The 27,447-nt window shown below is 47.9% G+C and overlaps 3 protein-coding genes and 2 pseudogenes across 3 annotated transcripts; all 5 read right to left on the bottom strand.

The window, feature by feature from the left end:
- Positions 1-8,095: 8,095 nt before the first annotated feature.
- SMIM10L1 (small integral membrane protein 10 like 1) lies at positions 8,096-10,309 on the bottom strand. The gene has a single exon (XM_006933518.5). It carries the CDS (start codon positions 10,140-10,142, stop codon positions 9,906-9,908), a length of 237 nt encoding a protein of 78 aa, XP_006933580.1. The 5' UTR covers positions 10,143-10,309; the 3' UTR covers positions 8,096-9,905.
- Positions 10,310-17,507: 7,198 nt separating this feature from the next.
- On the bottom strand, positions 17,508-20,054 carry LOC123386531. The gene has a single exon (XM_045061376.1). The coding sequence runs from the start codon at positions 19,913-19,915 to the stop codon at positions 18,761-18,763; it is 1,155 nt and encodes a 384-aa protein (XP_044917311.1). The 5' UTR covers positions 19,916-20,054; the 3' UTR covers positions 17,508-18,760.
- Positions 20,055-20,066: 12 nt separating this feature from the next.
- LOC123386859 lies at positions 20,067-21,156 on the bottom strand (annotated as a pseudogene).
- A 347-nt stretch (positions 21,157-21,503) lies between these two features.
- LOC123386530 lies at positions 21,504-24,049 on the bottom strand. Its single transcript, XM_045061375.1, has one exon. The coding sequence runs from the start codon at positions 23,908-23,910 to the stop codon at positions 22,756-22,758; it is 1,155 nt and encodes a 384-aa protein (XP_044917310.1). The 5' UTR covers positions 23,911-24,049; the 3' UTR covers positions 21,504-22,755.
- A 12-nt stretch (positions 24,050-24,061) lies between these two features.
- Positions 24,062-25,151, bottom strand: LOC123386858 (annotated as a pseudogene).
- Between the last annotated feature and the right edge of the window lie 2,296 nt (positions 25,152-27,447).

Raw genomic sequence — 27,447 nt, 5'->3', positions numbered from 1 at the left:
AAGGCCTGGATGACAGAGAGTCTTTCTCTTATGAACTGTACCAAGCGGTTAAGGATGCAGGGTCCGAACACCAATATTAATAGTAGGAGTATTAAGGGGCCCATGAGGGAGGAGACTAAAGTGGTAAACCAGGGGGATATCCCAAGTGTCTAGTCCAGCTGCCAGCTGGCAAAAATCAGGGGTAAGTGGGGGCCACCAAGTGTTAAGCGCATGGTTACCTTGGACCTCCCAGACAACTTCCCCACTCTGGGAGTAGATTTGCCAAGTCAAGGTGTAAACCTGATGTGGGTTCCCCTCTTTGACAATTTTAGCTCCAATTCCCGCCCCCAAGCTTGTGAGGACCCACAGAAAGACCATTCCTGCTGGGGGTTTCATTTTGGGTTCGTGCAGGGACAGGGTGGATTAGCAGTCAGACACGGGAGAGTCTTATCTTAAGAGGGTTCTCCGAACGGTGGAGCTTCCAGGTTTTGGGAGTTTCTGGTCCAGGGGTTTTTGGGGCTGCTTTGGCGTGCGATGCGTGAATCCAGGCGGCAATCCCGTCAACCTTTATGGCGGTGGGCGTGGTCAGCAGGACGATGTAAGGTCCCTTCCAACGAGGCTCCAATCCTTGAGAGCGGTGCCGCCGGACTTACACGGAGTCTCCTACCTGAAATGGGTGGCTAGTTTGTGGATGTCCTGGCCGATACAGTTCGGCCAGGGGTGTCCAGATTTGGGCCTGCACCGCTTGCAGCCCTTTTAGTCGGGCTTGTAAATCAGTCTTAGGATCGGAGGGGGAGAAGGAATTGAGCAAGGTTGACAAAAAGGGGGGGGTCCCCCATAAAGGATTTCATATGGGGTGAGCCCGAAACGGTTGGGTGTATTTCTGGCTCTTAACAAGGCCAGAGATAGGAGGCGTCTCCAATCTTTTAAGCCAGTCTCTAAGGTCAATTTAGTAAGGGTCTCTTTTATTGTTCTATTCATTCTTTCTACCTGTCCTGAGCTCTGGGGCCTATATGCACAGTGTAATTTCCAATTAATCCCCAGTGTCCTGGCGAGCCCCTGACTTACCTGGGAAACGAAGGCCGGCCCGTTATCTGACCCGATTACCTTGGGAAGTCCAAATCTGGGGAAGATTTCTTCTAAAATCTTCTTGGCTACCACGTGTGCCGTTTCTTGTCAGGTGGGGTAGGCTTCTACCCATCCTGAAAAGGTGTCTACAAACACTAATAAGTACTTATACCCCGCATAGTGAGGCTTTACTTCAGTAAAGTCTATTTCCCAATAGACTCCTGGGCGGTTACCACGAGTCCGTTTTCCTTCTGGCACTCGGGTAGCCCCAGCGTTTACCTGTTGACAGACCTTACAGGCGGAGGTCACCTGTTCTATGAGGGTGCCTGCCTTAGGGATTAAGAAGTCAGTTTTTTCAATCAGTGACTTCAGCTTCTGATTACTTAAATGTGTCCAGGCGTGCATTTGTTGGATCATTGCCAGGGCTTCCTTTCGGGGAAGGACTATCTTTCCTTCTTTTTCCCAGTCTTTAGTGTCCTGATTCAGTACAGCCCCTATGGCCTTTGCCTCTTCCTGGTCATCTGGGGTGTAAGCATATTTGTTGGTCGTAAGATCGGTTTCTTCAAGTTTTGTGGTCAAGGTCAACGTTTCTGCCACAGCGACTTGCCTGGCTACTTGGTCTGCCTGTCTATTTCCTGTTGCAATTGGGCCTTGTCCTTTCTGATGCCCGGGGCAATGAATTATGGCTACTCTTCGAGGAAGAAAAAGGGCCTTTAATAATGCAATGATTTCAGCTTTGTTTTTAATTTCTTTTCCTTCTGAGGTTAGTAGGCCCCTTCTTTCATAAATACTCCCATGTGTATGAGCCGTTGCAAAGGCATATCGGCTATCTGTGTATATGTTAGCCTTTTTCCCTTCGGATAGCTCTAGGGCCTTGGTGAGCGCTATCAGCTCAGCCTTTTGGGCAGACGTGCCAGGAGGTAGTGATTGTGCCCATATGATGTGGTGGCCATCTACTACCGCTGCTCCCGCCCTCCGGGTACCTGAGTCGATGTAACTGCTCCCGTCCGTATACCAAGAGTGATCCGCATCTGGGAGCTCTTGATCTTTAAGATCTTCCCGTGTCCCATGGGTCTCAGCCAGTACTTGCCGGCAATCGTGTGCGCTCTGTTGGTCTTCCGGTGCCGGTAGCAACGTGGCAGGGTTCAAGGTAACCGGAGGTCCAAATTGGATGCGGTCTGTGTCCAGTAGGAGGGCCTGGTAGTGAGTTAGGCGTGCGTTGGTTATCCATCGGTCCGGTGGCTGCCGCACTACGGCCTCTAAAGCATGCGGGGTGATAACAGTTAGTGGCTGTCCAAGGGTTAATTTGGCAGAGTCCTTGACCAGCATAGCAGTGGCTGCCATGATACGAAGACATGGGGGCCACCCCGCTGCCACAGGGTCCAACTTTTTGGACAGGTATGCTACTGGCCTCTTCCAGGGCCCTAATTTTTGGGTTAGAACTCCTTTGGCAATTCCTTGTTTCTCGTCTATGAAAAGGGTAAAGGGCTTGGAGGTGTCTGGCAACCCGAGAGCCGGGGCGGAGAGGAGGGCCTCTTTTAGGGCCTCAAAGGCTGACTGATGTTTTTCCTGCCAGGTGAAGGGTGCACTCTCTTTCGTGAGGGCATAGAGGGGGGCGGCTAGCTCAGCGAACCCAGGTATCCATAAGCGACAGAACCCAGCAGTTCCCAGGAATTCACGTACCTCTCTGGGGTTCTGGGGCGGCGGAATGCGAGCCACAGTTTCTATTCGCCCAGGGGTGAGCCATCTTTTCCCCTCACTCAGTATGTACCCCAGGTAGGTTACCTTGGTTTGGCAAATCCGGGCCTTCTTGGCGGATGCCCGGTATCCTTTTTCTCCTAATTCCCGGAGCAGATGTCTGGTACCTAGTATGCAGGCTTCTTTTGTGGGGGCGGCCAGAAGAAGGTCATCCACATATTGGAGTAGTGTTACTTCTGGATGTTGAGTCCGGAAGTCAGTTAGGTCCCTGTGAAGAGCCTCATCAAAGAGAGTGGGGGAGTTTTTGAACCCTTGGGGTAAGCGGGTCCAGGTTAATTGGCCTGAGATTCCTCTTTTAGGGTCCCTCCATTCGAAAGCAAACAGTTCTTGGCTCTGGGGGGCCAAGGGTAAACAAAAGAATGCATCTTTTAGGTCCAGTACTGTGTACCAGGTACGGTCTGGGCTCAGGGTGCTGAGCAAGTTATAGGGATTGGGGACCGTAGGATGGATATCCATAGTCCTTTTGTTGACCTCCCTTAAGTCTTGGACAGGCCTGTAGTCTCGAGTACCAGGTTTTTTCACTGGTAAGAGAGGGGTATTCCAAGGTGAGCGGCAAGGTCGCAGGACCCCAAGCTCTAGAAATCTGGTAATGTGTGGCTGAATGCCCATATGAGCCTCCTTGCTCATGGGATACTGCCTGATAGATACAGGCATTGCCATGGGCTTTAGGTCAATTATGATTGGGGCCTGGCATTTGGCTCGACCAAGCCCTCCCGTTTCTGCCCAGGCCTGGGGAAAGTCCTGCAGCCAGGCTTCGAGGAGGTTAGTGGTGACCGGGGTTTCAAAAAGTCTGTGTTCGTCTTGTAAGGACACAGTTAAGACTTGGATAGGCTGGCCATCCCGGTTTAGCACTTGGGCCCCCGCTTTGGAGAAATGGATCTGAACTCCAAGCTTGGTTAGGAGGTCTCGTCCTAAAAGGGGGTATGGGCATTCGGGTACTACCAGAAAAGAGTGTGTCACTGTCCCTTGCCCTAAATCAACCGTACGGTAGTTAGTCCATTTGTGAATTTTTCTTCCTGTCGCTCCTTGAACCCAAGAGGTACGAGAGGACAGAGGCCCGTTTGCCTTGGTTAGGACCGAGTGCTGAGCTCCTGTGTCCACCAGGAAGGTGGTGGGATGCCCCCCTACAGATAAAGTTAGCCGGGGCTCGGGGGGGGCTCCAGAGCCCTGACGCCCCTACTCTCTCTCTTCGCCCAAGGTGAGTATGGGGGTAGATTTCTTTGAGTCTCTAAGGCGCTTAGGGCAGTCTTTGATTCAGTGCCCGCGCTCTTTGCAATAGGCACATTGGTCTTTTTCTATTTTGGGCCGCCTCTTCGTTTCCCCTGACTTTCCTGTTCTATTTTCTGTCACTACAGCTGCCAGGATTTTTGTTAGATGTTTATCTCTCTTTCGATCTCTTCGTTCCTCCTGTGCTTCCTGCTCTTTTGCTAGCCTAGCCTCCTTTTCTTCTGGGGTCTCCCTTTTGTTATATACCTTTTCTGCCTCCCTAACTAGTTCCTGCAACCCATAGGTTTGAATCCCATCTAGCCGTTGGAGCTTTCCTTTTATATCAGACGCTGCCTGATCTATGAATGACATGGCCACGGTAGCCTTATGTTCTGGAGCCTCGGGGTTAAATGGAGTATACATCCGAAACCCCTCTAGAAGCCGTTCCATAAAGGCTGCGGGGCTCTCCTCTTTTCCTTGGATTATGGTCCTTACCTTGGCCAAATTGGTGGGCCGTTTCCCTGCCCCCTTGAGACCCGCCAACAGAGCCTGGCGATAGATTCGGAGACTCTCCCTACCTGGAGCCGTTTCATAGTCCCAGTCCGGGCGGGTGAGGGGAAACCCTTCATCTATTTCATTGGGAAGCTGAGTTGGAAGACCTCCAGGCCCCGGCACATTTTTCCGGGCCTCCAGGAGAACTCGTTGCCTTTCCTCGGTAGTCAAAAGGACCTGTAAGAGCTGCTGGCAGTCGTCCCAGGTAGGCTGGTGTGTGAGGAGGATAGACTCTATTAGTGAGGTTAGGGCCTGGGGTTCTTGGGAAAAGGAAGGGTTATGAGTTTTCCAATTATAGAGATCGGATGCAGAAAATGGCCAATATTGGACAGTCCGGTTGACTGTCCGGAGAGGAAACAGGGAAGATTGCCAAGTGGGAGGGCCGTTCGGGTCGTCCGATCGCCGGAGACGGAGGCGGGGGGTCTGAGGTGGGGTCTGGGGAGTTAGATCGGGTGGGGCTGGAGTAGAGGATGGGGCTGACGTACAGGCGGGGGAAGAAGTTGGGGAGGGGGAGGAGGAACTGGAGGCAGGAGGGGAAGTAGGGGGCACCGGGGACAGGACGGAGACGGGGGCCAGGGGTGAATTATAGGGTGGAGGTAGTAAGAGGGGGTTGTGGGGCGGTGAAGTCTCTTCGGGGGCGTGGGGCGGCGAAGACAAAGCGTCTAGGAGGAGGGAGTCCCTTTGGGACTCATCGGGAAAAACCGGTTTGGGCGGATCTGGAGTTTGGGTTGAGGCTCGGTTTTTGGAGGTTTTCAGGGGAAGGAGGGTAGACTGAGAAGTGGGGCAGGAAGGAAGGAAGGGTTTCACCCATGCCGGAGGATTCCGGATGAGATCCTCCCAGGTGAGGATATAGGCCACTTGATCTGGATGACCTTGTGGTCCAGGATCCATTACCTTTGTCTTAACCTGTAATATAACAAAGAGGTCAAAAGTCCCGTCCCGGGGCCACCCTACAGATAGGGTGGGCCACTCCGATGAACAAAAAGTTCGCCATCGACCTTTTCGAACCTCAACGGATAGATTGCGAGCTCTTGCCTGGACGTCCGAGAAATGAGTCAGAGTCAAAGATAGAGGAGTAGTCAGTGTCTGTCCCATGGCTGTGTCGTCCTGTCCACGCGTCCACACACGCACACTTACACACACACACACACGAATATGACTACAATGTCGATACAGACCAGACAACACAGACTAGACAACAACCAAGGAGCCGCGGCCAGGTATTCAGATTCAGATGGCAGGGGAGGCCTGCCTACGGATTTGGGGAGTCTGACGAACTTGTCAGTTCTCCCCTACAAACACCACCGAGGCGTCCCTCGGGGCTGGGGTGTGAAGGTTCAGGACACGTCTGTCCTCCTTCAACACTCCTACTGAGGTGGCCGGCCGGCCTCAGAATTCACAGTTCAGAGACAAAACATAGAACACAATACCTGTGTGTAGACAAAGGCACAGAAGTCTGTCTTCAGTCAGTCCGTCAGTGGCCCGGGCCGGAGAGTCATCCACCGACGGGGCCGGGGTTCTCTTGCCTTCCCTCGGTTTCCCGGCCAACGCACCAAATGTTAGGAGCCAAGCTCCTAAGCCCTATGGAATGAGAGTTGGCGCAAAGAACCACACGGCACTCCGACGTCGGCAGAGAGTCTTTACTGGTGCACCAGGGCTCCCCAGTGTTGGAAAGCGGGAGAGCCCCGATATACGGGGTTACAGGTCTTTTATACCATTTTGAGTTACATTTGCATACAGGCTGGTGGTAGGCTCTCTGCTCGGTGGTGGTTAGGGTTGGGGGTAATTTCGTCCTGGGAAAGCTTGGGAAATGGAGTTTCTCTCGGCAGATGCAACTTGGAGCCCGGGTGCGAAGCGGCAGGGGACCTCCGGTTTGGGAGCGCAAGCAGGTTTACAGAAGCGAGATGAAAGCGGTCATCGTTATTTATGTGAAAACCTGTTCCTGTCTTGCGTAGGGAAAGGTGGGGGGTACAGCTCTCCCAGGGTACGGATGTCTAACTGCAGATATCCTGTTTGTCAACTGGTGGAAGTGCAAGCCCTGCAAGTGAGGCGTTACAGAACTGAAGATAGGGTGGGGGTGTGTTATTAAGCTAAGCAGGGGTCTTTCACATGTTCATGTAGCCACCTGAATGGAGCATCCCCGTACCTCACTGTATCAGGACTAATGGTAGCCATTCTTTGGTACGAAGACACGAGTACATCCAGGGAATAGTGACGCTCACCATCGGTAAGTCCCTTGGCAGACTTCATTGATCAAATTACATTTCTGATGTTTTAGATTAAAATGTTTTAGTTCCTGCACTCTCAGGGCAATATGTAATAACCAAGGTTAGAGATTGTAGAAACCGCTCTCTCGGATATTTAAAAACAAAAACCCACATCTGATAACGAATGCACAATTAGGCAAAAATGAGGCAGCCCATGAAAATGGCATAAGTTGATGTTAACACAGCCTTTGGATGGAGTAAAAGAAATTAATATAGTCAGGGGAATCTGGGAAAAACTAAATTAAAACAGTGACATCTAAGTTTAGCCTTGAAACACAGCTAGAGTAACAACAGCAAAAAGCAAAAAGAAAAGAAAACAGCAAAAAGAAAAGAAAAAAGACAAGACAAAAAAAAAAAACAAAACAGAAAAAAAATAGCAAAAAGCAAAAAGAAAACAGCAAAAAGAAAAGAAAAAAGACAAGAAAAGACAAAAAAAAAAAAAAAACAGAAAAAAAATAGAGAAGGCAGAAAAAAGTAAAGTAGTAAGAGGAGGACATGACCCAACAGCTTAGAGACAAGGAATAAAGGGTAGGAAATACATTTCCCAAAGCCAGACCTGGTGCTTAAGGGGACACTTATTTTACCAACCCTAGAGTATACTTGTTGGTGGGACACAATTAGCGGAACACAAAACACAGGAAATAGTTTAAACCTTGACCTCTGCAAACAATGGCCGCTTTTATCTCACCTAAAATCCTTCTGGAGGATCTGCCCCATACCCCCAAGGTCAGCACCTTATGGATTTCCTCCAGGCTTGAAAAGCTCTACTGGAAAAAAATGGGTATTCTGTGAGTTTTAAGTTTCATTCACATGTTAATGAGATCTTCTGTTGGAACAGATACGGTTTACTGTGTATGCATCAAGCACTAAGGCAGGCTTATCTTCAATTCTCAGACTGATTTTTTAAAGTAGGTATTTTTACCTTCATTTATAGTTGAGGAAATTGGGTTTTAGGCAGATTAATGGACTCACCTAAGACCACAAAATGAAGTTTGTATCTTAACAATGATCGGCCTGATTTAAAAACTCAATTCCATTTCACTATGGTGGCTCTTAACCAATGCTGTACTTTTCAATTGCCTGGGAGGAACTTCTAAAAATAAAACTTCAATTATTTTTTGAGAGAGAGAGAGAAAGAGACAGAGAATTCTAAGCAGGCTCCATACTCAGCGCAAAGCCTGACTCGGAGCTCGATCTCACAACCCTGGGATCATGATCTGAGCTGAAATCAAGAGTCCAATGCTCAACTGACTGAGCCACTCGGGTCTCCCTAAATTAATTTTTAATCAAGGAAATATATATATACAGTTAAGAAAAACCAAAGTACTGTTACACTGGTAGTGAAAGACAGCAATCCTCTATCTTTTCTTTACTCATCTCTGATTTTTTTCTTGAGACAACCACTTCTTATGTTTATTGTTGTTTTTTCTGAATGTCCATATACTGATTTATTGACTTCTCTACATTAGATCTTGACTGATTCTTCCCCATTACACATACCTGTCTCCTCTCCAATCCCCACAATGTTACACAATCATTTCTTGTTGTATTAGTATTCAGCATTTATATAATTATGACTGACTTTATAGGGCTAGTATTATTCATAATTTGGAAGTATGCAGTGTAGTTCTTGAAAAACTTTGAATTGTCCTGTTTCATAATAAATTTGTTTCCTTAATTTTTTTATTGTTTATTTTTGAGAAAGAGACAGAGCAGAAACAGGGGAGGGGTAAAGAGAGACAGAGACACAGAATCTGAAGCAGGCTCCAGGCTCTGAGCTGTCAGCACAGAGCCCAATGCAGGGCTCAAACTCGCAAGCCTTGAGATTATGACTTGAGCCGAAGTCAGATGCTCAACCGACTGAGCCACCCAGGCACGCTTGGTTCCTTAATTTTTAAAAACTCTGCAGATCACTAATCCATCCCCAGACTCTGAAAAACTAAGTATCTCTTGTCTTTATATTCAAACACATCCGGTATTCTCAGTTTTTCTTTTTGAGACATTCTACCTATCTTTAGTCATTTCTTACTGAATTCAAGCTGTTCTCCCCTACTCTCCTCCCTCTTAAATATAGTTATATTACGATTTTAGCAACTTTATGGCATACTCTTTGTGCCCTTTACCCTTTAAATAATCAAATGCTTCTTTTCCACATCAACAACAGACTGTATCTCTGAACTTCCCACTTTATAAGGACATCATCACCATTCCATATGCTTTCCCCTCCCCCTTCAACAACCCTACTTGAAAACTGTACTTTTCCATTATCAAAGCTGTTAACATTTGCATTCTACTTTGTAACCATAATTAAGTATTCCTTTAAAAGATAAGAACCATAAACAGCATTTACATTAATTATTATGATTATTGAAGTGTTATTCACAAAATAACCAAGGTTAGTGCTATGACTGGACTTCCTTTTCTTTGGTTCCAAGGTCTTGAACTACACGGACACTGCAAGAGGGTCCACTTTCTAAAACTCCAACCCTGTTCAAAATCCAGCAGCATTTTTCGTTGTTTGGTATTAGAAGGATGTTTTTCCTGTACACTTGTGGTTATTTTCACTGCGAATTTCAGACTGTCATTGTTTTCTCTTGTTGAAGAAATATATTTGCCTTCCACGTATCTCTTTAAGATCTTCAGCTTCTTATTCATTCAATGTCTTGGTTCCAGTCCAATCCCATCTTCCCGAAATTTGTTTTATTTTAATTTGGACCGTGAGCTTGTACATGAAAAAATTTTTTTTTCTGAAAACTTTAGTAGCCGCCCTTTTCTTTACCCGGCATCATGTTCGTCCTGTTCTTAAGGCTGCAAAGCATCTTAAATATTGTCGTAGGCCTTAACTGAAGTTCTTTGCTGTCCCCGGAAAATCGCGTATTTCCTTTCTCTAGCCTCGACCCGCTTTCCGCCCCGGCCCTGGAAGCTCCGGTAGGAACCGAGAGCGCAACCGCACAGAGCGCTCACGACCTCTCGCGAGATTCCAGAGCTCCGTGCTTACAAATTTTCTTCAGCGCCGCCAGGCCTCCTGGGAGTCCGCCATGTCCTGGCCGGGATGTAGGCAGCGTAATCACGGCACTAAATATGTACCTGCAAGCGGATGTTGAGGATCACCGAGCCCGCGACGTAGAAATACGGGAAGTTCATGCGCAGCTGCCAGGCCAGCTCGAAGAAGGCGAGCAGGGTGCGGGAGAGCCCTTTGCAGAAGACTCCATATGAGCTGGGGGCCCCAGCCGTGCTGGAGGCGCTGAGGGCCAAGGAAGACGGAGCCGCCGCGGTGGCCATGAATCTGGTGTCGCCGCTCCCCCAGGGCATAGATCCGAGAGTCACCCCGGCTCTTGCCGACCTCCGACCAATGGCCGGGAAGGAGAGGGGCGCAGTGCGGGCGGCTAACGGACCGCCGGACTCACACCTGCACCTCCCGCTGCCGCAGCTTCCTCCCCAACGGCGCTCTGCCCCGGCCGCCGTTGGAGCTCCGCCCCTTCCTGTTTGATGCTCCTACTGGTTTTTAGCACTTAAAGCTTAACAGGCGGTAGGTGCGCAAGGGGTTATTTATATATATGCCATACATAATGTCTTATATATGGACAGCCAAACAGATATGGTTTTCTCTTTAAAATGAATAAAAGTAAATAAAATCATGTAATTTGCCCCAGAGAACAGAGTTTGTAAGGGTCAAACTCTAGGTTAAAACTCAGGTTTGTCTGCTGTGTGATCTGGGTTATTAGCCGGGAATCTCACCCTTTGATTTCATAAAATTAACCCTAATATTAGAGCCAGATGAACTCCAGGCACAAAGTCTCCGTGTTCATAACATACCCTAAGTGTAAAGGATCACAGTCGTGGGCTATGGGTTGTCTTATGTATTAGACTCTTTCAGTTGCAAGTGACAGAAACATTTAAGCAAAACAAAACGAAACGCACACACATACGCATATATACTTTTCTTTTTTGATACGTATATACCATATCATATTCCCACCCAGGTGGAAAAAGTCCTGATTAGGTATGGAAGATTCTACCATTTCTGCCTGGGGATGCACCTGTAACGTGTGGCTAGGCCCCAAAGGTTGGAATACCACTAAAAACTATGAATAACCCTAGTGTAACATAGCGTATCTCCCATAGCCACATATTCTTCTGGTGTTTAAATGATGCACACTTCGTTAACTTCTCTAACTTCTCCCATTTTAACTAGTAAGCACTGCATTTTTCATCATAGACAACTTCTGTATATAAGGATTATTCAGGGGCGCCTGGGTGGCACAGTCGGTTAAGCGTCGGACTTCAGCCAGGTCACGATCTCGCGGTCCGTGAGTTCGAGCCCTTCGTCGGGCTCTGGGCTGATGGCTCAGAGCCTGGAGCCTGCTTCCGATTCTGTGTCTCCCTCTCTCTCTGACCCTCCCCCGTTCATGCTCTGTCTCTCTCTGTCCCAAAAATAAATAACGTTGAAAAAAAAATTAAAAAAAAAAAGGATTATTCAGATGTGTAACTTCTGATCAAAACATTCATATTACAGTCGTTCTGAAAATTGTTCAAATATCCCGCATCTCACCCTGCAGCGAATAGCTGTGGTGACCATTCCAAGTGCAATTTATGTGTCCCAGAGGGACACTCTGTGGCATGAAATTTGTAAAATGTAATTGTGTGTCCCCAGCAAGAATTTCGTCTACTTTTGCTCTACTAATACCACCCCAGCAACATTATGTGCACAGCCCTTAGAGAAACTGATTACAAGTCATTTAAGAAGACTTATAAAATACAGAATATTTAAAAATATAAAATATTCATTAAAAAATTTTTTTTAACATTTATTTATTGTTGAGAGACAGAGACAGAGCATGAGCAGGGGAGGGGCAGAGAGAGAGAGGGAGACACAGAATCCGAAGCAGGCTCTAGGCTCTGAGCTGTCAGCACAGAGCCTGACACAGGGCTTGAACCCACAAACCGCGAGATCATGATCTGAGCCAAAATCGGACACTCAACCGACTGAGCCACCCAGGCACCCCTAAAATATTCTGAAAAGTAGTGTAAGATAAATGACAACTCTTGAGAACCAGGAGAAAATGTTTAATTTTAGTACACAAGTACAATATACTCTTCCTGAAACTTGAAAAAGTAATAGAGGTATTAGGGGTCACTGAAGTCGTTAAGTTTCTGCATCTTCCATTTCCAACTGTGTAAAACTATGTGGACTTATTCTCCTCTACCCTTTCTCTGCTACCCTACCCCCTATACCCAGTATTGGTTAACTCCATCAAAATCCTGAGCCCATGGGAAAAATAGCCCCCACCTACTCCTAACGTGGTTAGGTAGATGTCCTGTTCCAATGGGAAAGGACTAGCCAAATAAGAGTAGTCATGAAGCTCTGACTCCTACGCATTAATGCTCTAGAGCTGCTGAAGGATTTCCATCAGGTGAAACTGACATTGGAAGGTGAATAGGATCAATATTTTACATGGTTGTGGTTTTTATGTCCTTTGATCTTTAGACTTGAAATGACCGGCTCACATTTCTTGCCAAATAGGCACATGTAAGCTATCAATAGTAACACGTGTTCTAAACCATTTCTCTAATTGATACTTCATTTACTCCCAACTTGACCTTTCCTAATCTTTCTTATTCCCCTCTTTTTGACAGTATGTTCCCAATCTAATACTTTTTAATGGCCTGTTTAATGATTCTTTGGAAAAATTTAAGCACCAGTAAGACTGCAAAGTACTATATTGGTAAATTCTCACTATTGTAGTTAACAGGTATAATATGTCGTCTTTCATTTATCATTTGATTCACTTTGGTCTTGTCTCTTATTCTGAGTCTGGCCAAAGATTTGTCAATTTTGTTTATCTTAAAAAACAAGCCAGTCTTAGTTTCACTGATTTTTTTCCTGTCCGTATAGTCTCTATTTTTCATTTATGCTCCTTGTTAGTTTTTTCCCTAGTTCCTTGCAGTATAAGTTAGGTTGTTTATTTGAGAACTTGCAATTGGCCTGGCCCAAGCTCATGGATGCCACTCAAACCTTTGTGATTGTCTGTGCCACTGTCTTGGTTCTTAGTGGCTCCCAGGAGATGATGGTATGTGAAGACCTGTCAGTGTGCCTAAAGCTTGGGAACCTGTTCAGGCTCCTGGAGAACTACTAATTACTTTCCCCTTCAGTCCCCAGATGCAGGCCTGACCTTCATGCCACAGCTGGGAAGTCAGGACATTAGATATGGAGATGAACCCCTATCATGGAGAAATGGTGATTTTGCTTACTTTGTGCTAAGCAGAGGAGATAGGTACGGGGAGTCTTTGTGTGCACATCTAGAGCTACCTCTTTATTTTGTGTGTGGTCCCTAGGGACTTGTGAATGCTGAGTCCTGCCAGATCCAGAGCCAATCTGTCTGGCAGCAGCCATAATCGTTGGGGTGTTGGATGTGTGGATATGCTGCTTCTCGTGAGAAGCCGAAGATTGGGTTTTGTTGTTGAAGTGATCTGGAAGGACGCAGTGGGTGATACGGCCAGCAACTTGAGCACATATGTGGCTCAAAATCAAAGCCACATACTCAAGAATTGTTGCCATTATAGCTCACTTCTAATACCAGTTTTTGTACCAGTCAGCTTTTATTGTGTAACAACTACAAAACTCAGTGATAGACAACACTAAACGTTTCTTATATGTCTCTAGAGACCAGTGATCTACGTTGGAGTTGCCATAGATATCTCCACTGTTTTCAGATTTCTCGTTCTGTAGCCGGGGGCCAACTGGAAGCTAGTAAGGGGAACTTGATCCTCCTATCTCTTACCCTTCTCCCTGGACCAGTTCACTAGTCTAGACATAACCTTCTCATGGTGATGGTAGAAATACAAGCGTGAACAAGACTCAGTATGCAAGCCCCAGTAATGTAAGTCCAGCAATATAAGACTCTGCTTGCAAAATTTATGCCAACATCTAATTAGCCAAAGCAAATCACACGGCTGAGGACAGTGAAAGAATAGAACAGATCATCCCTCTCATGGTGAGAGAGGATAGCAATGTGATAGGCTGAAGAATTGGGACCAATTTAAGCAATCTACCGCGGCATCCCATACATCATTAAAGCAATTCTAAGCGACATTTATGGCCTTGCATATACCCGAGTCTCAGTTTTCTAGTCTTATCTGAAATTCTCCATCTTATAGTAAGATCTTAAAGAGCTCCATTTGGACTTACAGAGATGATTACCACTGCTACCTTTTCTGGAATTCTGCTAATTCTGTTTGTTTGTTTGTTTTTGTTTTGTGTGTGTATGTGTGGAAGTTTCCTGTAAATCCCCACATCTGTCCTATGTGTAAACTTCTGACAACTTTCTGCTTATTAATAACTCCATTCTGTTCCTTCTTGGGATGCATTCATCTTTTCATTGGGGTCTTACTGGTCACCTTGCTTCCTCTTTATTGAAAATATTGGGCAGGCAGTAGTTTTCTTGTTCAGATTCCCCCCACCCCCAGCATCACTTCTCTGAATTTTGCCTTTTGAAGACCCTGTTATAGCACATGGTATAAATATGTTTCAATTTTTTGTGAAAGCACCTATCATTTAAATTCAACTCATTTTCTTGTCATTGAATAGGTAATATAATCCAAAGGTGTGTTCCATCATCAAACCTCCATTCCAAGTCCATAGTCATCTTGTCCGGCTCTCCCTTTCTCACCTTCCATATACTTTCTTTTAATGTCCTAATTTCATATATTTCTTTGCATCTTGATGCAAAGACCTAATACATGCCATTCTTCTGAGCCACATTCAGGTACATCTTGAAGTTCAATAATTAATGCCAGAAATGTCTCCATATTCTATTACTGCTTTGTGTAGTCATCTTAGCAATAAGAACTCAGAATTTGTACCTGCCAGAGCCAAGATTGAGATTCAGGCTTATCTTCTATTTAGGCTAGTATATAAGTCCAGAACTCTCTTAGTTCCAAAATCTTTGTGCTTTTCACTACACTGCACTGGCTCTAAATTTATGTAAAAGTAAATCTTTATTAGGAACCAAACTGGGCTAAAGGTACCTAAAGTCTATTTCATAACATAACCATCGATGTTTAAATGGAACTGCAGGGTGTGGATATTCTCATAGTAGTCAAAGATATTTAAGTTTTAAGTTAGAGAAAAGTAACACAAACAGACTTTTATACAACTGAAAATTCCAGGAATAGAGCAGCTTTCTGTATGGTTAGATTTAGATGAACATGACAGCTGTGGCCAAGCCCAAAGATAAGTCTTGAAAATTAACAGCCAATTTTCAATGTCTGTAGCAACAATAAAATGACACACCTGCACCCTCCTGTGACCCCAGTATTCTTTACATGCTGGTAGACTCCCTGTCAATGATGTTAACTGCCATAGACTCTAAGTCTAAAGTTCTCTCTTGTCTAACAAAAGAGCAGACGCAGGATTGAAGCAAGAGATGGCTAGTGTCGGGGAAAAGACAAGAGAGAACTTCAGACTTGGAGACTATGGCAGATGGTGGCCCCGACGTGACAGAAGGAAAGGGGGACTAGGGGCCGATGTGGACAAGGAGCCGATGTGGCCAGGCTTGCGACGTGGCCTTGCGACACAAGGACTGCAGGACACCGCGGACCGGTAAAGGAGCTCCAAGAAAAAAATGCACCAGGTACAGTCTCTACCTAACCAGGTAAGGGATAAAGCGAAACGCTATTAGGATTCGCTGCTGCGGAACTTTTTGAGAGATCTCCCATGGGAAACTCCCTCCCTCCCCCGACTCCCTGCAAAAGCGCTATATTTGAATTCTTCAGCCCCTAGGAGAGACAGCGGGGACTATTCTAAATTACAAGGCTCTCCGTAGATTATTGGCCGTCCAACAAAAATTGCCCTTGGTTCCCGGAACAAGGAACTTACTATCTTGAAGCGTGGGAACGAATAGAAAAAACAATGAAAGCCAGGCCTTCTAAAGGGGCTAAAAGTACCCCCTAAAGTAATCCTCACCTGGTCCTTTGTCCGAGCTACCCTTCCCCCCCTTTGAGCCCAGCAGTGCATCTAAAAAGGAGGAAGGGGGGCGCCTGGGTGGCTCAGTCGGTTGAGCGTCCGACTTCGGCTCAGGTCATGATCTCACGGACTGTGAGTTCAAGCCCCACATCGGGCTCTGTGCTGACAGCTCAGAGCCTGGAGCCTGCTTCCGATTCTGTGTCTCCCTCTCTGCCCCTCCCCCCCGTTCATGCTCTGTCTCTCTGTCTCAAAAATAAATAAAACGTTTAAAAAAAATTTTTTTAAAAAGGAGGAAGGGACACCTGGGTGGCTCAGTGGGTTAAGCGTCTGACTTCAGCTGAGGTCATGATCTCATGGTTTGGGAGTTCGAGCCCTGCTTCAGGCTCTGTGCTGACGGCTCGGAGCCTGGAGCCTTCTTCAGATTCTGTGTCTCCCTCTCTCTCTCTGCCTCTCCCCAACTCATGCTCTCTCTCTCAAAAATAAATAAAACAAAAAAAAAATTAAAAAAAAGTAAATAAGAAGGAGGAAAAGCCTTGCTCCCCCTATACTCAGATTGTGCCTCTGGCTCCTTTACAGCCAGAAGCTACTCCCCCCTCCCCAAAAGGGTGGGACGATAAGGAGCCTCAGAAAACCTCACTGACCTGCTCTGATAAAGTCCTCACCCCTATGCAAAAGTACATTAAAAAAGCCCATAAGGCCAGTAAATTCCAGCTGTTTCCCATTGTCAGGCAAAATGGGCAATGCAGCCATGAAGGCCTGTTCTTTCCAATAGTAAAAGAATTGCAAAAATCAGTTCGGCAGTAGGTCCATCACAGCCCTTTTACAATCGGTATTTTAGGAAAGATTCATGGCACTCATTCCATGTGTGCCTGGGACTGGGGCTCTCTTAAGAACATCATTCGGACCCCAGCCCAGTATGCTGTCTGTGCCCAAGAGTTTCATGATGCTTGCGTGACTAGTGCTATGCAGGACTCTGCGGCTGCTATTCCGGTGTCTTTGAAACAACTGTCTGACACGGCCTTCCCGACCAAGGCAGCGAGCCCGGCTTCCGGTCACTGTCAGCAAAGCAATGCACTGAAACAGTGCGGTGGATTTTACAGAGGGCATCCCTAACGTAGGGAACTCTAACTCTCTCTCACTGTTTCTTCCTATACACTCTGGTTACTCGAACTGTATGTGAAGGCTTCTCTCTCATTCATTTCCTGGATTAATAACTATGATGATTAGAGCCAATTATTTCTGGCTAGCCTACCTCGGGGTGGAGATTTTAAGGAATATTCCCAAGCAGCTGCTGAAACTCCTTTTGTTTTGGGGGTCTTCCCTGTCTTCTCTGGCCCGACTTAGACTGCTTAATTCAAAAACAAAAAGCAAAACAAAACAAAGCATGATGTAAAACAAAACAAAAATTGATATCTGCTCATCTATCTGAGTTGACAGACTTTAGGATCATGTGAACTCTTTTCTCTGCCCTCGGTGCCTCTGACTGGACTGTGCCTCTGACTGGACTGCCGGCCCTCAAGCCCCTAGGCGGTTCCTCACCTCTTCCGCCTTCTCCCCCCACCCCCCTTCCCGTTTCTGCACCCCCGGGGTGCGGCCTGCTTATCTGACTCTTCAGTGCCTTAGCACTACTCCCCAAGTTGTCATGAAAGACCCCAGAACTAGGTCTTCCTCGGCGATGAGACCCCGTGCCCACGGAACACCGAGACCACGAGTCAGATGCAAACAGCAAGAGGTTTATTCGGTACACGGGTACCCGGGGCGGTCAAGTCTCAGCAAAGACTTGCGCGCCTCCTGTTGGGCTGGGGAGACTTTTATAGGGTTGGAGTGGCAGAAGCGCGGTTACAGAAGCGAGAAGCATGGTTACGGGGTTCTTATTGGTCCATTTAAATGAGGCTGGTTTTTTTTTCCTGAGGGTGATTTTCCAGAATGAGGGGAACAAACATGGGTGGCTGACCAGGCTCATCTCTAGGGTATATCGGGTGGAGTCAGTACTTTCCGTTCCTATCTTAGGGCCAGGTGGCTGACCACAGATACACTGTTTGGCAGCTAAACGGTTCACTTAAGATAAGACCCCTGAACTTCCTGGTGCTGCCTTGCAAATGGCGTTACTATTGCTAAGCATATTATGACAGGGGGTCAAAGCAAGGGGAAGGGGACTTTCATTTCCCCCTTTTCTTAGGAGCCTAAATGGAATCATACATTTAGCTGGGGTGAGGTATTACTCGGGACTCTATTTGAGATTGCCTGGATGGGGGTTTTTGATCAGGCAGGACTGGATTTGGTCCCATGGCCTGAGGCGGCGTAATGGTCATTACTTGCCGGGATACCGAGAACAGGGCTATAGGATCATATCCTGAACGGTATAGTCGTAGCCCCCATGACTTAGGTCCATCCCAAGATGTTTGTCTTCCCTTTTGGGTAAATTGCAAGATCAAGGGGTTGCACCGGCCCCCTTCACTAGCTCCCGTTGTCGAGGAGTGAACAGCTTTATCGTAACAGGGCCCACACCAACCACCTCCACTACATTGATATATTCCCTGAGTAACCCCTTTTTTTACTGTGATGTAGTCCCAGGAGGAGGTGGGTTTCCAATAGGTCTCCCCGGTGGTCTCGCAACCCCATACGGCGCAGAACCCATCCTGTGGCCCCCCACATTGCTTCCGGTTGGCATGTCCTGGACAGACATAAAAGGCTGTGTTTCTCTGCTGCCACCTCCTCATAGGCTGATCACATCCGTACCCTGGGAATGGTTCCTGACCTGAAGGGTTCCATGTATTTCCTATTATATCACATAAGTCAAAATATAGGGTAGGGAAGGCGTCTGTCAGGGTTCCCAACATGGAGGTGGCATTAGCCTTTGTTCCAGTTACAAGGTTGGTTATTGTCCAAGTTATATTATACACTTGGTGCGGACTAGGATTGGCCATTCCCACGTCTAGTCTTAGTAAGACCCCCACCAGAATTATTAGGTCCCACGAGAAAGTCTTATCTTTAGAGGGTTTTGGGTGCGTTGGACCTTCCATCTTGATAGACCGTCTGAGCTGGGGTCGTCTGAGGGGTCCTGATTGGTGGTTGGCCCTGCAGCCTTTACATGAGAGGCGTGGATCCAAGCAGCAACTCCGTCTACTTTTAAGGCCGTGGGGGTGGTCAGGAGGACGATATGTGGTCCCTTCCACCGTGGCTCGAGGTTCTTGGTTTGATGTCTCCGAACCCAGACGGAGTCTCCTGGTTTGAAGGGGTGAGGCACAACCGGGGTTTCGAGCTTTTCTCGGTAGGCTGCCGCTAGAGGTCTCTGGATTTCTTCTTGGACCAGCTGCAGGGCGCGTAAATGTGCCTGCATGGTGGGGGATGTAGCGAAACCAGAGATGTCAGAATCAAAGAAGTGAGCCATAGGTGGAGGTGCCCTGTACAGGATTTCAAAAGGAGTTAATCCGTGGGGACCTGGCGTGTTACGTACCCGGTATAAAACCAGGGGCAGGAGGAGCACCCAATCCTTAGAGCCAGTTTCTAGCGTTAATTTAGTTAAAGTCTCCTTAATTGATCTATTCATTCTTTCTACCTGACCTGAACTTTGGGGTCGGTATGCACAATGTAATTTCCAATTAATCCCCAGTAGGGTGGCCACAGACTGACTTACCTGGGAGATGAAGGCGGGTCCATTATCTGAACCCAATACCTGAGGGATCCCGTAACGAGGAAAAATCTCTGCGGGTTTCTTCCGGGGTCGTTTCGGGCAATCGCGAACCCAATGTCCCTTTTCCTTGCAATAGGCACACTGGTCTTTCCCCAGAGGTATTTTCCTTCGATCTCCCTGTCTACCTTCTTCCCTATCCTTATCTCTATTCTGAGCAACTACTGTGGCCAGGACTTTAGTCATCTCCTTATGGCGCTTTTTATCTCTTTCTTCCTGCCGTTGCCATAATCTTTCTTCCCTCTCCTCTGGGGTTTCCCTTTTGTTGTATATCTTTTCTGCCTCTTTTAGCAAATCAGACAGTGTGAACCCCTGTAGGCCTTCTAACCTTTGTAACTTATTTCTTATGTCCGGGCTAGACTGGTAGATAAAGGACAGGATAACACTAGCAGCCTGCCCTGGATCCTCAGGGTCATAGGGAGTATACATTCTGTAAGCCTCTTTTAATCTTTCTAAGAATGCGGCTGGCGTTTCCTCTTTCCCTTGTACAACTTGCTTTACCTGTGCCAAATTAGTGGGGCGTCTTGCAGCCCCGCGGAGACCCGCTAACAGCAACTGGCGATAAAGGCTCCCTACCTGCCGGCGTAGCAAAATCCCAGTTGGGATGGGTCAAGGGGAAAGCCTCGTCAACGACATTGGGCAGCTGGGTTGGCCGTCCGTCCTCGCCCGGAACTTGCTTTCGGGCTTCAAGGAGGACCTTTGTCTCTCCTCTGCCGTCAGGAGAGTCTGTAAGAGCTGTTGGCAATCGTCCCAGGTTGGCTGATGCGTCACTAAAATGGACTCAATTAGGTTAGTTAGGGCCACTGGGTCCTGGGAGAAAGGGGGGTTATGCAATTTCCAATTGTACAGGTCAGAGGCCGAGAATGGCCAGTACTGGGGTCTGTTGTTAGGGCCTTCCCTTAAGGGGAGGGCTTGAGATTCCTCAGCTGGATTTTCTCGTCATTCTCGCAGCCGGCTGGCAATTGGGGAGGCAGTTGGGGTTCTGGGGCCTGACGGCGGTGTTGGCCCGTGACCCCCAGGATAGGGAGGTGGCTCTTCTGTTAAGAGATCAATTAAAGGGGAAGGAGGATCGGGTGGTAATACAGGCGCCTTGGGGGGGTCTGGTTTGGGGAGAACGGGGTAGAGGGAGGAGATGGGGGGGGCTGAGGGTTGCGGCGAAAGAGGCTGGGGAAGTGGCGCGGGAGGATCCATCCTGGGATGCTTAGGAGGGGGCAGGAACGGGCGAACCCATGGAGGGGGGTCTGTGGCCAAGGATCTCCACGTGGTAATATAAGGGACTTGATCTGGGTGTCCATATGGCCCCGGGGGCGAAGACTCTCTCCTCGACCTGTGAAATATTGTCAATGGTGAAAGTTCCTTCTCGGGGCCAACCTACATTCATCATTACCCATTCGGCCTCACACAGTGTAATCCATTTCTTTTTCCGGACTTCGACACCCTGATTATGGGCTCGTGCCCGAACCTCGGACCAGTGGTCAAGGGTGAGGCTCAAGGGGGTAGTTACAGTTTGGCCCATGACGGCTTCTGCAATTAAAAAGGTTAGACAGGGGACAAGGAAAGACGTGACAAGACAAAGAATGACAAGACGTGCCGCGCGGCTTTGATACCAAACCGAAAATGAAACCTCAGAAGGAGACTTTGAGGGTCCGGCTCCCTTGTCTCCGATCAACACCCTGTATTCACCTGATACGGATGAGATCCCAAAAAATTTAGCCCCAATGGCTGTCCCACTAGAGGCTCCAGACATCAGACACCCGTGGAACGTCTTCCAGGGTTGCGGGGGCGAAGTTTGAGCTCGTCAGCTCCTTCGACTCCACCGCCAAGATCAGATCAAATGACAGAGACACTCATACAAGGACAACAGATCTGGTCGCCGGCCAGCTTACCTCCTGATGGTGGGTCGGTGGTCCCGGGGGTTGGGGGTCTCTATCCCGGACGAGCCCCCAAATGAAAGACCCCAGAACTAGGTCTTCCTCGGCGATGAGACCCCGTGCCCACGGAACACCGAGACCACGAGTCAGATGCAAACAGCAAGAGGTTTATTCGGTACACGGGTACCCGGGGCGGTCAAGTCTCAGCAAAGACTTGCGCGCCTCCTGTTGGGCTGGGGAGACTTTTATAGGGTTGGAGTGGCAGAAGCGCGGTTACAGAAGCGAGAAGCATGGTTACGGGGTTCTTATTGGTCCATTTAAATGAGGCTGGTTTTTTTTCCTGAGGGTGATTTTCCAGAATGAGGGGAACAAACATGGGTGGCTGACCAGGCTCATCTCTAGGGTATATCGGGTGGAGTCAGTACTTTCCGTTCCTATCTTAGGGCCAGGTGGCTGACCACAGATACACTGTTTGGCAGCTAAACGGTTCACTTAAGATAAGACCCCTGAACTTCCTGGTGCTGCCTTGCAAATGGCGTTACTATTGCTAAGCATATTATGACAGGGGGTCAAAGCAAGGGGAAGGGGACTTTCATTTCCCCCTTTTCTTAGGAGCCTAAATGGAATCATACATTTAGCTGGGGTGAGGTATTACTCGGGACTCTATTTGAGATTGCCTGGATGGGGGTTTTTGATCAGGCAGGACTGGATTTGGTCCCATGGCCTGAGGCGGCGTAATGGTCATTACTTGCCGGGATACCGAGAACAGGGCTATAGGATCATATCCTGAACGGTATAGTCGTAGCCCCCATGACTTAGGTCCATCCCAAGATGTTTGTCTTCCCTTTTGGGTAAATTGCAAGATCAAGGGGTTGCACCGGCCCCCTTCACTAGCTCCCGTTGTCGAGGAGTGAACAGCTTTATCGTAACAGGGCCCACACCAACCACCTCCACTACATTGATATATTCCCTGAGTAACCCCTTTTTTTACTGTGATGTAGTCCCAGGAGGAGGTGGGTTTCCAATAGGTCTCCCCGGTGGTCTCGCAACCCCATACGGCGCAGAACCCATCCTGTGGCCCCCCACATTGCTTCCGGTTGGCATGTCCTGGACAGACATAAAAGGCTGTGTTTCTCTGCTGCCACCTCCTCATAGGCTGATCACATCCGTACCCTGGGAATGGTTCCTGACCTGAAGGGTTCCATGTATTTCCTATTATATCACATAAGTCAAAATATAGGGTAGGGAAGGCGTCTGTCAGGGTTCCCAACATGGAGGTGGCATTAGCCTTTGTTCCAGTTACAAGGTTGGTTATTGTCCAAGTTATATTATACACTTGGTGCGGACTAGGATTGGCCATTCCCACGTCTAGTCTTAGTAAGACCCCCACCAGAATTATTAGGTCCCACGAGAAAGTCTTATCTTTAGAGGGTTTTGGGTGCGTTGGACCTTCCATCTTGATAGACCGTCTGAGCTGGGGTCGTCTGAGGGGTCCTGATTGGTGGTTGGCCCTGCAGCCTTTACATGAGAGGCGTGGATCCAAGCAGCAACTCCGTCTACTTTTAAGGCCGTGGGGGTGGTCAGGAGGACGATATGTGGTCCCTTCCACCGTGGCTCGAGGTTCTTGGTTTGATGTCTCCGAACCCAGACGGAGTCTCCTGGTTTGAAGGGGTGAGGCACAACCGGGGTTTCGAGCTTTTCTCGGTAGGCTGCCGCTAGAGGTCTCTGGATTTCTTCTTGGACCAGCTGCAGGGCGCGTAAATGTGCCTGCATGGTGGGGGATGTAGCGAAACCAGAGATGTCAGAATCAAAGAAGTGAGCCATAGGTGGAGGTGCCCTGTACAGGATTTCAAAAGGAGTTAATCCGTGGGGACCTGGCGTGTTACGTACCCGGTATAAAACCAGGGGCAGGAGGAGCACCCAATCCTTAGAGCCAGTTTCTAGCGTTAATTTAGTTAAAGTCTCCTTAATTGATCTATTCATTCTTTCTACCTGACCTGAACTTTGGGGTCGGTATGCACAATGTAATTTCCAATTAATCCCCAGTAGGGTGGCCACAGACTGACTTACCTGGGAGATGAAGGCGGGTCCATTATCTGAACCCAATACCTGAGGGATCCCGTAACGAGGAAAAATCTCTGCGGGTTTCTTCCGGGGTCGTTTCGGGCAATCGCGAACCCAATGTCCCTTTTCCTTGCAATAGGCACACTGGTCTTTCCCCAGAGGTATTTTCCTTCGATCTCCCTGTCTACCTTCTTCCCTATCCTTATCTCTATTCTGAGCAACTACTGTGGCCAGGACTTTAGTCATCTCCTTATGGCGCTTTTTATCTCTTTCTTCCTGCCGTTGCCATAATCTTTCTTCCCTCTCCTCTGGGGTTTCCCTTTTGTTGTATATCTTTTCTGCCTCTTTTAGCAAATCAGACAGTGTGAACCCCTGTAGGCCTTCTAACCTTTGTAACTTATTTCTTATGTCCGGGCTAGACTGGTAGATAAAGGACAGGATAACACTAGCAGCCTGCCCTGGATCCTCAGGGTCATAGGGAGTATACATTCTGTAAGCCTCTTTTAATCTTTCTAAGAATGCGGCTGGCGTTTCCTCTTTCCCTTGTACAACTTGCTTTACCTGTGCCAAATTAGTGGGGCGTCTTGCAGCCCCGCGGAGACCCGCTAACAGCAACTGGCGATAAAGGCTCCCTACCTGCCGGCGTAGCAAAATCCCAGTTGGGATGGGTCAAGGGGAAAGCCTCGTCAACGACATTGGGCAGCTGGGTTGGCCGTCCGTCCTCGCCCGGAACTTGCTTTCGGGCTTCAAGGAGGACCTTTGTCTCTCCTCTGCCGTCAGGAGAGTCTGTAAGAGCTGTTGGCAATCGTCCCAGGTTGGCTGATGCGTCACTAAAATGGACTCAATTAGGTTAGTTAGGGCCACTGGGTCCTGGGAGAAAGGGGGGTTATGCAATTTCCAATTGTACAGGTCAGAGGCCGAGAATGGCCAGTACTGGGGTCTGTTGTTAGGGCCTTCCCTTAAGGGGAGGGCTTGAGATTCCTCAGCTGGATTTTCTCGTCATTCTCGCAGCCGGCTGGCAATTGGGGAGGCAGTTGGGGTTCTGGGGCCTGACGGCGGTGTTGGCCCGTGACCCCCAGGATAGGGAGGTGGCTCTTCTGTTAAGAGATCAATTAAAGGGGAAGGAGGATCGGGTGGTAATACAGGCGCCTTGGGGGGGTCTGGTTTGGGGAGAACGGGGTAGAGGGAGGAGATGGGGGGGGCTGAGGGTTGCGGCGAAAGAGGCTGGGGAAGTGGCGCGGGAGGATCCATCCTGGGATGCTTAGGAGGGGGCAGGAACGGGCGAACCCATGGAGGGGGGTCTGTGGCCAAGGATCTCCACGTGGTAATATAAGGGACTTGATCTGGGTGTCCATATGGCCCCGGGGGCGAAGACTCTCTCCTCGACCTGTGAAATATTGTCAATGGTGAAAGTTCCTTCTCGGGGCCAACCTACATTCATCATTACCCATTCGGCCTCACACAGTGTAATCCATTTCTTTTTCCGGACTTCGACACCCTGATTATGGGCTCGTGCCCGAACCTCGGACCAGTGGTCAAGGGTGAGGCTCAAGGGGGTAGTTACAGTTTGGCCCATGACGGCTTCTGCAATTAAAAAGGTTAGACAGGGGACAAGGAAAGACGTGACAAGACAAAGAATGACAAGACGTGCCGCGCGGCTTTGATACCAAACCGAAAATGAAACCTCAGAAGGAGACTTTGAGGGTCCGGCTCCCTTGTCTCCGATCAACACCCTGTATTCACCTGATACGGATGAGATCCCAAAAAATTTAGCCCCAATGGCTGTCCCACTAGAGGCTCCAGACATCAGACACCCGTGGAACGTCTTCCAGGGTTGCGGGGGCGAAGTTTGAGCTCGTCAGCTCCTTCGACTCCACCGCCAAGATCAGATCAAATGACAGAGACACTCATACAAGGACAACAGATCTGGTCGCCGGCCAGCTTACCTCCTGATGGTGGGTCGGTGGTCCCGGGGGTTGGGGGTCTCTATCCCGGACGAGCCCCCAAATGAAAGACCCCAGAACTAGGTCTTCCTCGGCGATGAGACCCCGTGCCCACGGAACACCGAGACCACGAGTCAGATGCAAACAGCAAGAGGTTTATTCGGTACACGGGTACCCGGGGCGGTCAAGTCTCAGCAAAGACTTGCGCGCCTCCTGTTGGGCTGGGGAGACTTTTATAGGGTTGGAGTGGCAGAAGCGCGGTTACAGAAGCGAGAAGCATGGTTACGGGGTTCTTATTGGTCCATTTAAATGAGGCTGGTTTTTTTTCCTGAGGGTGATTTTCCAGAATGAGGGGAACAAACATGGGTGGCTGACCAGGCTCATCTCTAGGGTATATCGGGTGGAGTCAGTACTTTCCGTTCCTATCTTAGGGCCAGGTGGCTGACCACAGATATCCTGTTTGGCAGCTAAACGGTGGACTTAAGATAAGACCCCTGAACTTCCTGGTGCTGCCTTGCAAATGGCGTTACTATTGCTAAGCATATTATGACAGGGGGTCAAAGCAAGGGGAAGGGGACTTTCAGTCAGAAGGCAAAAAAACATCCCCTTTAACTGTAAATTTCCTCACTGGTTCCACGGGGAAAATTAACAATGGTAAACTTTTAAGGGGATATAGATCAAATATTGTTAAGATAGGCATGTCTTTTAAATTATGACTTTATTCCACTAAGGTTGAGATGAATGAAATTTTAAAAGTACACTGGTGTAAGGTTAAAATTCTGCTTTTCTCTTTGTTCAAAAAGACAAAGCTTTCTTGGACTGTTCTGCTCTTGAGAAGACAATGGAAACAAAGGGTTTTTTCTCTTTGCCAAAAAACCAAAGCTTTAGGTTTCATCTTTATCAGGTCTTTAACTGCCTAGTTAAAACTTCTCAATGTTAAAAGAGCTAAGTTTCGATAACTATATAATGGTATACATTCGCCTTTAGGGTGCGTTGGTTGAATAAATAAAGGTTTAAGAATTGTAATGATCTGTAATCCTATTTAAAATGTGCTTTATGATAACTTCCTCGCCAGCAATTCGAAGCACTGGGTTCCTCTTTCTCGACATTTCTGAGGGCTTTGGGTAAGCTCCTCTTGATCTGAGAGGCTTTGTTGTTGTTGTTGTTGTTGTTGTTGTTGTTGTTGCTTTTGAGCCACCAATCTAACTAGGACAGGTCAGCTGACACTGGCAGACAGTTATGCCCAGAGCCCAACTGAGCTGGCAGAAAGGTCTGCCCAGAACCAAACCCTTAGCCTTTCAGATTACAAGTCCCGGAGTACAAAACCTCAGCAAATTTCCCAGGGAATTGGTGGTAGTCTGTACAGGCCTTCTTGTTTGTTTGTCTGTCTTGTTTTGTGTAGATAAGGGCTATTGCTAGCAGGGATCTTGGAGGCCCAAAGAATTGCAAAAATTGGTGGACACAGGTCAGGCATTTAAAGGTTGTTAGAGTGCTTGCCACATCAAGAAGACTTTCAAGATAGGATAAGTTAGTCGCTGAACAGGTTAGATTGACTCGAGGTACCCTGCCAACCTCAAGAAGACATCTGTGCAATGAGGTACACTGTAAAACACGCACAGTCCCCAACGCCATGGCGTATCCCTTTTAGGCATTAGTTTGTCCCCCAGAAACCCAACATCTTGGCTAATGAGATCTTTAAATCCTGAAGAGTCAAGCATGCCACCTTTCGGCACACCAGCTTATTTTACATCTAGGAATTATAGTCCCAGGAGTGGCAGGTAGGTAGCAAGATGGAAAAATTTTACTAAAAATAACCTAGAATCGCAATGGCCATTACGGGAAGCATTCCAATTAGACAAGATTGTTCATTTAAGAAAGCAAGGGTTCCCAAATTAAGCAAACAGAAAGGGATGCCTAATGAATTGGTGTGCAGAAGCTTCCAAAGGGCTTCAAGATTCTGAAATAGCCTTATTGAAAGGCTCATTACAGAAAGCTAATGAGAAAAACACAAAAGGTACCTAAGATAAGAGGGCAGGACTGACATGACTTCTACTGCTCCCCTCTACCCTTCTTTTCCTGGGTT

The sequence above is a fragment of the Felis catus genome, chromosome B4 (assembly GCF_018350175.1).
Source record: "Felis catus isolate Fca126 chromosome B4, F.catus_Fca126_mat1.0, whole genome shotgun sequence".
In the NCBI taxonomy this organism is placed as follows: domain Eukaryota; kingdom Metazoa; phylum Chordata; class Mammalia; order Carnivora; family Felidae; genus Felis; species Felis catus.
This window is presented reverse-complemented; position numbering and strand designations above follow the sequence as displayed.

What these genes read in the sequence shown, in the direction of transcription:
- SMIM10L1 (XM_006933518.5), bottom strand. Translation starts at nt 10,142, where the DNA reads ATGCCCTGGGGGAGCGGCGACACCAGATTCATGGCCACCGCGGCGGCT.
- LOC123386531 (XM_045061376.1), bottom strand. Translation starts at nt 19,915, where the DNA reads ATGTATACTCCCTATGACCCTGAGGATCCAGGGCAGGCTGCTAGTGTT.
- LOC123386530 (XM_045061375.1), bottom strand. Translation starts at nt 23,910, where the DNA reads ATGTATACTCCCTATGACCCTGAGGATCCAGGGCAGGCTGCTAGTGTT.